This window comes from Salmo salar, chromosome 19 (assembly GCF_965601325.2).
Source record: "Salmo salar chromosome 19, fSalSal1, whole genome shotgun sequence".
Lineage (NCBI taxonomy): Eukaryota > Metazoa > Chordata > Actinopteri > Salmoniformes > Salmonidae > Salmo > Salmo salar.
The window spans coordinates 13,414,566-13,426,583 of record NC_138309.1 but is presented as its reverse complement, the minus strand read 5'-3'; the positions used below and the strand labels follow the sequence as shown (position 1 = coordinate 13,426,583).

Genomic DNA, 12,018 nt, shown 5'->3' with positions numbered 1-12,018 from the left:
GACTGAGGGGTGACATAACTTGCTTTCTGTTCTGTTTTCCTCTCTGTATCTGATTCCAACGAAAAGTCTATTGAGTCAGGGGTAACGTGTGTTAGCTTGCCCGAACAGGCACAGACACTAGTACGTGAGAATATCAGTGAGGAGAACCGAGTCTCAGAGCATGAAATGCATTTCCAACAGCACAAAGACAAACCCCGTGTTAGCCCACCTTTGAGCAGACAGAACTATGCGAGTGCGGACAATTATAAAACGATAAGGGCCCAAGCAATCAAGTGCCTATTGATTTCACTGTATGGTGGGTCAATAAGGATTTTCCACAGTATAACAGGCAATTTGCGCCCTCCTCCTCATGTAGCTGTGTGTCTATGATTTGAGAGTTTGCAGTATGTCATGGTCCATTCCGACAGAGGAAGAAGGAGGGTGGAATTAAAAGAGAGAGATAGAGAGAAGGGAGAGAGACAGCGAGAGAGCGATAGAGAGAGAGAGGAGATAGAGAGGGGGAGAGAGCGAGAGATAGAGAGGAGATAGAGAGATAGGGGAGAGAGCGAGAGAGAGATAGGGGAGAGAGTGTGAGAGAGAGAGATAGGGGAGAGAGCGAGAGAGAGAGATAGGGGAGAGAGTGTGTGAGAGAGAGAGAGAGAGAGAGAGAGAGAAATAGAGAGAGAGAGAGAGAGAGAGAGAGAGAGAGAGAGAGAGAAATAGAGAGAGAGAGATAGGGGAGAGAGTGTGAGAGAGAGAGAGAGAGAGAGAGAGCGAGAAAGAGAGAGAGAGAGAGAGCGAGAGCGAGAGCGAGAGCGAGAGAGAGAGTGAGGAGGGGGGGATTATGTGACTGATGTGAGTGGGTAGGAGGTGACTGTTATTACCATGTATTCAGAATGCACTAACCTGGATCTGAGCGCCGTCCTTGCACTGATTTTTCCTGCAATGGAAAAAAACAGACACCATGATTAACTACTGTGACACACACACACACACACACATACACACACACACTGAAAGTTCACTCTCACTGCACTATGAAACACAGGTTTGCTCAGAAAGATATTGAGATGTAAACCTAATGTTTCCTCTCCCTAACCTACGACCTGCATACTGTACATCCCTAACATACATACATACATCAATTGTACATGTTCATTGTGACACGCACACAGTGACATGTATTCCAATGTAATAAAGCTGACCAGATACTGTAGCAAGCAAACCTGCCATGATGAGAAAATGGGGCTTGCCTCCAGTTGGAACTCATATATACATATATTACGTGATAACTTCAATTCATATACGGTAATTTTACAGGCCCACACAAACCTCCCCCACTGCTGTAGGGTAAATGGGTTAAAGAAGTCATACTCTGTAGGGTTGCATTGCATCACCAGTAAATGCATTTCTATCTAGCGTTGCATGCTAAATAACTGATTTATCTTGTTGCAGTGAGATGAATATAGAGGGGACTGGTTGGGTAATGCTATGAATGTGCCTGCTCTGCTGTGCAAACACACAATGAATATTTCATCCAATGCTATCTCTGCAAACAGCCGATATGCATTTTTACACATAATGCATTATAACCTCCATCTTAATTTATAACCTCCATCACCAGTTATAACCTCCATCACCAGTTATAACCTCCATCACTAGTTATAACCTCCATCATAATTTATAACCTCCATCACCAGTTATAACCTCCATCACCAGTTATAACCTTCAGAATCCCGGAATCGCAATCTATCTTAGCCACCTTCAAAAAAAACATTCAGAATAGTTGCCAAAGTTGATACATTTCTTATCGTGCATGTTCAATGAAACACATGGGGGTTGCAGTTATACGCTAAGACCTGGCCTTCACAACTCTCCAATCATCTACAGAAGAATTGTATTCACTATCTATCGGCTCACGCTAAAATAAGTAAAGTCAATTGGAGTTTCTTCGGCAATATAAACAGAGAGGGGAACGTCTTCAAAGGGTAAGAACAGAACAGAGCAGAACTTTGGAAAGGGAAAGGAGATAGAAAGACACACTGTCTTACCTGAGTTCTGAAGGAGCCCGGATCTGAAAGGAGTTTGAAAACAGGCATGGTGAGTGGGTTACAAGGAGAACGCATAACAGCCACACACACACTCACGATCACACAAACAAACTGTTACCCAACACACACACACACACACACACACACACACACACACACACACACACACACACACACACACACACACACACACACACACACACACAGTGTTCCAGCGCTGCAGAAGCACTCTCTCATTAGTGAAGCAGAAAGCAACTGGCAGTACTGTCTACTCTTTTTCCTCATTGGTTTGTTGTGCTGTGCTGAAGGTACCTGACAGGAGTAAAGAGTCTGGAGTAAACCACTTCAGGGGGCAGGGCTGACGACTGTTCTGCTCTGAGAGTTTGTTCTCTGTTTGTTCATTGGCTCTCCTGGGACGGGCTACACCCCATCAACAAGCACCCCTCCCCCTCCCTCCTCCCGCTCCCTCTCCAGCAGACAGCCAGGCAGCTCTGGATCGAACTTTGACCTGTTACACAAAGTAACGCTGAACAGGGCTGATAACGAAGAGCAGAGGGAGAGAGAGCCAACTGGGACCTGAGGTAAACAAGCCTCACCTGCAGAACACCCTGGAGACAGAGTACTGTAAACACATACCTCCCGCAGAACTGCAGGCATAACGCGGTGTCCCAAGGCACAGCATTCATTGCTGTAATGCACATTTCTGATTGTCCATGGATGTTGTGATTGTGTTCTGTTTTCCTGTCAATAACTGCTATGTGTTGATGAGGTTACTATATCTATTGCTACTGGTCCAACATCAGCCATGCGTTAATAACTGCTTAACAAGCAAGTTGGTAGTGAAAGCATAGTTGCAACATAACATATTGCAACCAAGTGCATTCTACTTTCTAACACTGTAAAAGGGACTAACATTTATCTTTTCTCCAGCCCCCCCGTGGCATGACACTAATCTATTCAGGGAAGCTAGTGACCAGGTGTGGCTGGTGACTGCGATATTGCACTGCTGACCTGATTGCTTGTGAGTGATGCCAACACCAACAGGAGCAGGCACCTTGCTGCAATCTGCGCACGCACGCACGCACGCACACACACACACACACACACACACACACACACACACATACATACACATACACACACACATACATATATATATATATATATATATATATATATATATATATATATATATATATATATATATATATATATATATATATATATATATACACATACAGACCACTGACACACTCACTGCCAGTCAGGGGAAGTCTGCAGGACCTGTTTGTCATGAGGAATGTCATGACCAGTCTACTCTAATCACTCATGTTCCCATTGCGTGTGTGTGTGTGTGTGTGTGTGTGTGTGTGTGTGTGTGTGTGTGTGTGTGTGTGTGTGTGTGTGTGTGTGTGTGTGTGTGTGTGTGTGTGTGTGCGTGCGCTTACATGTGCGCGCGTGTGTGCGTGTGCACATACGCGTGCGTGTGTGTGTGTGTGCAGGGAACAGTTTAAAGGTATGTATAGTGAGTGAGCACAGTGAGCAGCTTGCTGCATCTAATGTTATTTGATTGGAGTTATATAAGTGTTCAGGTTTCATACTCTGACCAATCCCCGTACACAGTGACTATGAGCTTTTCCTTATTGTAGGTTAATTATCAGCAGCTTTTCAATTTACTTTCAGGTATACACATTAACATGAAATATACATTTTAAGAGTATATATACACAAGTATGTGGACACCCCTTCAAATTAGTGGATTCGGCTATTTCAGCCATAACCGTTGCTGACAGGTGTATAACATTGAGCGTGCCGCCATGCAATCTCCATAGACAAACATTGGCAGTAGAATGCACAATACTGAAGAGCTCAGTGACTTAGGATGCCACCTTTTCAACAAGCCAGTTTGTCAAATTTCTGACCTGCTAAAGCTGCCCCGGTCAACTGTAAGTGCTGTTGTTGTGAAGTGGAAACGTCTAGGAGCAACAACGGCTCAGCCGCAAAGTGGTAGGCCACAAAAGCTCACAGAACAGGACTGCTGGGTCTGTCCCCGGCTGCAACACTCACTACCGAGTTCCAAACTGCCTCTGGAAGCAACGTCAGCACAATAACTGTTTGTTGGGAGCTTCAAGAAATGGGTTTCCATGGCGGAGCAGCCACACACAAGCCTAAGATCATCATGCATAATGCCAAGCGTCAGCTGGACTGGTGTAAAGCTCACCACCATTGGACTCTGGAGCAGTGGAAACACGTTCTCTGGAGTGATGAATCACGCTTCACCATCTGGCAGTCCGATGGACGAATCTGGGTTTGGCAGATGCCAGGAGAACGCTACCTACCCCAATGCATAGTGCCAACTGTAAAGTTTGGTGGAGTAGGAATAATGGTCTGGGGCTGTTTTTCATGGTCGGGCTAGGCCCTTTAGTTCCAGTGAGGGGAAATCTTAATGCTACAGCATACAAAGATATTCTGGACAATTCTATGCTTCCAACTTTGTGGCAACAGTTTGGGGAAGGCCCTTTCCTGTTTCTGCATGACAATGCCCCTGTGCACAAAGCGAGGTCCATACAGAAAAAGTTTGTCGAGATCGGTGCGGAAGAACTTGACTGGCCTACACAGAGCCCTCAACTCCATCAAACACATTTGGGATGAATTGGAACATTGACTGCGAGCCAGGTCTAATCGCCCAACATCAGCCCCCGAACCTCACTTAGCTCGTGGCTGAATGGAAGCAATGTTCCAACATCTAGTGGAAAGCCTTCACGGTAGAGTTGATGCTGTTATAGCAGCAAAGGGAGGACCAACTCCATATTACAGTTTTTTACAATAGCTAGGAACAATTTCTCAATACTTAGGTCACTTTTTCAAAATTCTTCACACAGTGAACACAACAGCAGTCTATGTGGGCTAAACTGTGGATCATTTGTCATTGCTTTGGCACAAAATGCATTCAATGACTACATCTTTCAAATTTCATGAATTATTTTCTCACTCAGACACAACCACCACCAAAACTCTATGTACCTACAGGCCAATTTGCACATGTTTACATACTCTTTTCAAAACTGTTAAACTTAAGTTCAAAACCTAACATAACACAAAATTGAATAAGAAAACAATGTGCTACATTTCTACAGTAATACCGTATTGAAATATATTCCAAATCTAAAAAATGAAACACTATCAAAACAATTAGACCAAGCACAGCTGATTCCCATTGCACCTGAACACCTACCCAGGTGTTAGTCATTCAATTTCATTACCATCTATACAAAAGGGGACATCTTAGGAATAATGCTGTACTGTAATGTAAACATGGACCCAGCCAGAGATAGAGAAGTGGCTGACAGAGGAAGAAGAGTGGCTGGGAGAGGGAGAGGAGTACGTACGCGTGGTGGAAGAAGACCGAGAGGAAGCTCAAGAGCTGTTGTCTCAGATGAGATTAGGGCTACTATAATTGACAATGTAATAAATCATGGTCTTTCAATGAGAGAGGCTGGTCTGAGAGTGCAGCCAAATCTGCAACGCTCAACAGTGGCATCTATTGTGAGAAATTTCCGGCAAAACAACAGGTAAGATGTGCATTCTGCAAGGGCATCTGACTGAACTGCACATTACAGAAGTAAATTGAGCAAAGCCTCCAAACTCATTTGTGTGTAATTGTTTTTGTATTTCTGCTTAGGACCCAAAGGTTACCTCCCACAGGCAGGAGAGGTAGGATTTTCACTGCTGTGCAGGAAACTGCAATCGTTGATATGGTCATCAGAAACAATGGCATAAAACTCACAGAGATTCGGGAGTGTTGGCAGACAACAATACATTTGGAAATATTCACAATGTATGCATAACAACTATTTCTAGAGTCCTGAAACAACATCAAGTCAGGATGAAGCAGATGTACACTGTCCCCTTTGAGAGGAACTCTGAACGAGTCAAGCAACTCAGGAACCAATATGTCCAGGTAAGATGACTATAAAATACACAACTGGTTTTGAACAAAACCAAACAGGGCAGAGAAACACAATGGCCTGTTTTTAGCTATAATGTAAACTACTGTAATAGCCTAACTCTTATGTTGCCTTGTGGATTTATTTTAGAGAGTCATGGAGATTGAAGCCAGGCAAACACCCCACATATTCATCTTTGTGGATGAGGTTGGTTTCAACTTGGCCAAAACACGGTGGTGAGGAAGGAATGTGATTGGGAAAAGAGCCACGGTGGATGTCCCGGGCCAGAGGGGTGCCAACATCACAATGTGTGCAGCAGTATCCTCTGATGGATTGCTGTTACACAAATCGCTAATTGGGCCATACAACACCGAGTGTCTCATTTCATTCCTGGGTGACCTCTATGGAAGGGTTGTGCCTGGTGAGGAAAGGGTTGAAGTGAGGCGAAATCGGCCAACGTTTGTAATTGTATGGGACAATGTGTCATTTCACCACTCCTGTGCAGTCACAGAGTGTTTTGCAGCCCATCCCAGGATGGTGTCACTTTTCCTCCCACCTTACTCTCCATTCCTCAACCCCATAGAGGAATTCTATTCCTCATGGAGGTGGAAGGTTTATGACCACCATCCACATGATCAAATGTCCCTCCTGGACGCAATGAATGCTGGATGCCTGGACATATCTGCAGAAGATTGCCAGGGATGGACCAGACATGCCAAAAGATTCTTTCCTATGTGTATTGCCCAAGATGACATAAGATGTAATGTGGATGAGAACCTGTGGCCAAATGCAGAAGACAGGGTTGACTAGCATTGCTGCTGTATCTGTATTGGTAGATGGTGTATATACAAATTCTTGTATTTTGGAATCACTCAATGCCAAAAAATGACACAAAACATATTGAAGCTTACTGCATCATGTCTGATACATTCCTGTAACATATACTGCAGTGAATTCTAAACAGTAGAGAGGTGTCATTCTTGTTTTGTATAGAAAACATTGTGTAGTGCTACCTGTTGTTAGTGTTGTTTAGGTCATTGTTTTATGAGTGACAACGTGTCCTTGTTGGGTGACAACCTTTGCTATTTCTATGGAAGAATGAGTTGATTTGAGACATATATGAAGTGTTTTGGTAGTTTTAGTGCATTTTGGATGTGAAATGAACTGCTCTGCCAAGCTGAAAGTTGGTTAGGAGAACTGTGTGAAGAGTTTTGAAAAAGTGACCTAAGTATTGAGAAATGGGTCCTAGCGATTGTAAAAAAACTGTAATGCTCATGATTTTGGAATGAGATGTTTGACGAGCAGCTGTCCACATACTATCGGTCATATAGTGTATGTACTGTACTACTTGTACTGTACTGCTTTCTTGAGTCTGTGTTTTGAGGGGGGTTCTCACCTGTTTTTCCACAGCTGCCAAACCTCCCCAGACATTCCTTATGGGCTCCAACACCACACTTGGAGCACAGGTACCCCTGGTTAAAGATGCCCCTGGAAGAGAGAAGAGAGGGACAACCAGCATTACTCAGTGTGGTGTGTGTGTGTGTGTGTGTGTGTGTGTGTGTGTGTGTGTGTGTGTGTGTGTGTGTGTGTGTGTGTGTGTGTGTGTGTGTGTGTGTGTGTGTGTGTGTGTGTGTGTGTGTGTGCGTGTAGGATAAAGAGAGGGAGTAAAGAAAGAGGAGGACGACGTCTTTAAAAGATGTGACTTGGTGCCATTCCAACTTCCCTGTCTCGGGTTCAACCATCCGTCATCGCCTCTCCACTCCTCCCTACCTGCGGCGGTATTTTCTTTCACATAACTGCTCCAGAACCTCCTGCTGATTACAATGATGTAAAGCCCGGCAGCCCCAGTCTGACTAACTCTCCTGGTGAGCCATGCACAGACACAAGAATTAGGGTTGAGCCAGGGTGTGGACATCCATGGTAGCTAAGGTATGGGTTAGGGTTGAACCCAGATGTGGACTTGAAGCTGGGGTTAGGGTTAGGGTTGTGGGTGAGGCTATAGGGTTAGGGTTGAGCCAGGTTGTAGACATGAAGCTAGGGTTAGGGTCATGGGTTAGGGTCATGGTTACACACAGATGTTGTAATCGCACCATACACACAGGTGCACTGCACATGCTCAGTCAGCTCACACTCTTGTTACTCCCCTTCTCGCCTAGTATATTTGTCCTCTTGCATGCTCAAATATATTTTAAATATATTTTCCCCATCTGACATCCACCCGGAATGGGCAGTTATGGGCCATATTGGGTCATCAGCTGGGTCTTCTTCACATCATGCGCCCCCAGCCATGAAGTGATCCATATATTTAACTAGGCAATGACGGCCTACCAAGGAACAGTGGGTTAATACCTGCCTTGTTCAGGGGCAGAACGACAGATGTTTACCTTGTCAGCTCAGGGCCAGTAACCTTTAGACGCAACGCTCTAAGCACTAGGCTACCTGCCGCCCCAACCAATATATACCCATTGGTTGTAGATACAGGCTCAGGGTTGTCAGTCAAAAATCTGTTTGCACTCCCCTTGAGCAAGGCACTTAACCCTAATTACTCCTGTATGTCGCTCTGGATAAGAGAGTCTGCTAAATGACTCAAATGTAAAATAACATGTAGTATGTGATAGTGTGTGCGCGCGTGCGTGTGTGACCCCGTACCTTAGCAGCATGTGGCAGTAGCTACAGGATGTGATTCTGTCGAAGGTGTGCATCTTGAACTCATGGAAGTTACTGGTGCCGTTCTCTGGACGTATGTTGGATCTACAAGACATGGAAAAGGAAGGATATGAAGATTAGAAAAGACAAGTGCAATTGTACATTGGCAGTTTCACATTGTGACGTTAAGGTAATTGCAGTCAGCTATACTAGTAGCAAATCTCGGTTCCACATTGGAACTTGACTGTAGCTCTACAGTCTACATACAGACTACACAGTACTTTGATACAAGCTTGGCAGTTTCTGTATTACTTCCATAAGTCGTTATGTTCACACGTGGCCCATAGTACCACCTGATGTCAGGGGCCTTCACCTAATTTTTGCCAATTATGAAAAATAAAAAACCTGGTAGCAACCCGAGACAGACTTCCTGGTTCTTCACACATGAAAAAATATGACAGTTTACTATAGAATATTACGGTCAGTACTTACTATATAATTCTATAGTAAAATGTAGTATACTGTAGAATAATACACTACACGTTGTAGTATCCCTCGATCATGTGTAGTACTTACTATAGAATGTTGTAATATACTGTGGAATACTATAGTAAATACACCAGTAATGTTCGCAAAACCGCTAGTCTGCAAAAACACTACACTGCTTTTAACTATAGTAAATACCATACTATTTAATTTGCATATACCTAGCCCATTCCCCTCCCCATATCACATTTTGTGCCACCCATAAGTGAGAAACCTACATGCCTAGTATAGACCATATTGTGTTCTCTACAGGTTATAGAAAAGAGCAGAAGCTCTGAACTATCCGTTCAGACACCAGTCCTACCTACAGTGCATTCGGAAAGTATTCAGACCGCTTTCTTTTGTGCCATATTGGGGCGGCAGGGTAGCCTAGTGGTTAGAGCGTTGGACTAGTAACCGAAAGGTTGCATGATCGAATCCCCGAGCTGACAAGGTACAAATCTGTCATTCTGCCCCTGAACAAGGCACTGTTCCTAGGCCGTCATTGAAAATAAGAATTTGTTCTTAAATGACTTGCCTAGTTAAATAAAGGTAATATATATATTCTAAAATGGATTAAAAATAATGTCCCTCATCAATCTACACACAATTTATTACTTAAGTATTCAGACCCTTTACTATGAAACTCAAAATTGACTCAGGTGCATCCTGTTTCCATTTTTTAGATGTTTCTACAACTTGAATGGAGTCCAACTGTGGTAAGTTCAATTGATTGGACATTATTTGAAAAGGCATACAACTGTCTATATAAGGTCCCACAGATGACAGTGCATGTCAGAGAAAAAACCAAGCCATGAGGTCAAAGGAATATTCCGTAGAGCTGAGGAAGGGTCTGGGGAAGGGTACCAAACAATTTATGCAGCATTGAAGGTCCCCAAGAACACAGTGGCCTCCATCATTCTTAAATGGAAGAAGTTTGGAACCATCAAGACTCTTCCTAGAGCTGGACGCCTGGCCAAACTGAGCAATCGGGGGAGAAGGGCCTTGGTCAGGGAGATGAACAAGAACCCGATGGTCACTCTGACAGAGCTCCAGAGTTCCTCTGTGAAGATGGGAGAACCCTCCAGAAGGACAACCATCTCTGTAGCACTCTACCAATAAGGATTTTTTGGTAGAAGCTACTCCTCAGTAAAAGGAACATGACAGTCCCTACGGTGAAGCATGGTGGTGGCAGCATCAATCTGTGGGGATGTTTTTCAGCGACAGGGACTGGGAGACTAGTCTGGATCGAGAGAAAGATGAACAGAGCAAAGTAGAGAGAGATCCTTGATGAAAACCTGCTCCAGAGCGCTCAGGACCTCAGACTGGGGGTGAAGGTTCACCTTCCAACAGGACAACGACCCTAAGCACACAACCAAGACAAACCAGGAGTGGTTTCGGGACAAGTCTTTGAATGTCCTTGAGTGGCCCAGCCAGGGCCTGGACTTGAACCCGATCAAACATCTCTGGAGAGACCGGAAAATAGCTGTGCAGTGACGCTCCCCATTCAACCTAACAGAGCTTGAGAGGATCTGCAGAGTGGGAATGGGAGAAACTCCCCAAAGACAAGTGTGCCAACCTTGTAGTGTCATACCCAAGAAGACTCGAGGCTGTAATCACTGCCAAAGGTGCTTCAACAAAGTACTGAGTAAAGGGTCTGAATACTTGTGTAAATGTGATATTTCATTATTTATTTATTTTTTAATTTGCAAGCATTTAAAAAAAACTTTTTGTTTTGTCATTATGGGGTTTTGTGTGTAGATTGATGAGCGGAAAAAAAACGATTTAATAAGTTTTACAATAAGGCTGTAACGAAACAAAATGTGGAAAAAGTCACGAGGTCTGAATACTTTCCGAATGCTCTGTATCCACAGGTTATGGAAAAGAGCAGCTCTGAACTATCCGTTCAGACACCAGTCCTACCTACCTACAGGTTATGGAAAATTTCCCCAGTAGGTTTCCTGAAAGAAAAAGCCTCCACTTCTATGTCAAAGATAATAAAACTAAAACACTACAGTAAATATTACAGTATACTACAGTCAGAAAAAAAACATAATTATAATAGTTTTCTTTTACTACAATATTCATACTATAGTTAACTGTAAATACTACAGTATACTACAGCTAACACTACAGTGAATACTACAGTTAAGTCCGCAAACACACTACAGTGAATACTATAGTATTTATATCATAGTATACTATAGTATTTTTTTATGTGGGTTAGGTCAAGTACTCCAGAGTTAGTTTGAGTACAGTGCCATTATATTAGCAGTCTAAATGTGTCTCCTCCTCCTCACTGTGTTGAGCTGAACTGAGCTGCAGCGCGTGACAAAACAACAGTACTGGGATCAGTCAACAGTCTCTCCAGGGAGCCAAGTGACTCAGTGATTGTGTGCCAAAGAAACTGAAGGAGCGTCTCTCGCTCTCTCTGTCTCTTGCTCTCTAACTCTTCTGCCTCTTTCTGTCTCTATTTCTTTCTCTTCACAGTCTCTCTCACACTCTCTCTCGCTGTCTCTCTCTCCTGTCTCTCTCTCTCCGCTCCAATCTCATTAATTCCACTGAGTTAATCAAGCTCAAGCTTCTCTCAGCATTGCGTCACGCCTTTTCACTTTTTCCCCCCTATTTTCTATTTTCTTCTCTGATTCTGTCTTCCTTCCTTCCTTCCTTCCTTCCTTCCTTCCTTCCTTCCTTCCTTCCTTCCTTCCTTCCTTCCTTCCTTCCTTCCTTCCTTCCTTCCTTCCTTCCTTCCTTCCTTCCTTCCTTCCTTCCTTCCTTTCCTCCTTTTCTCTTTTTGTTTCTAATATCACTGGCATAGAACAGTCCAAAGTACTATTTAATATAATTGACCCTTCACTAAGCCCCGCCCC

General features: G+C 43.7%; 1 protein-coding gene across 2 annotated transcripts in view; it reads right to left on the bottom strand.

Annotated features, from left to right (window-relative positions):
• Nucleotides 1-12,018, bottom strand: part of vav3a (vav guanine nucleotide exchange factor 3a) — a 121,189-nt gene that overhangs the window by 27,339 nt on the left and 81,832 nt on the right. For both annotated transcript variants that reach the window (XM_082965630.1, XM_014157310.3), the window contains exons 16-19: nucleotides 8,627-8,728; nucleotides 7,374-7,465; nucleotides 2,031-2,053; nucleotides 886-919 (exon numbers count right to left, since the gene is read on the bottom strand). In XM_082965630.1, the coding sequence (XP_082821756.1) occupies nucleotides 886-919; nucleotides 2,031-2,053; nucleotides 7,374-7,465; nucleotides 8,627-8,728 (251 nt within the window). The remainder of the gene's footprint in view (nucleotides 1-885; nucleotides 920-2,030; nucleotides 2,054-7,373; nucleotides 7,466-8,626; nucleotides 8,729-12,018) is intronic.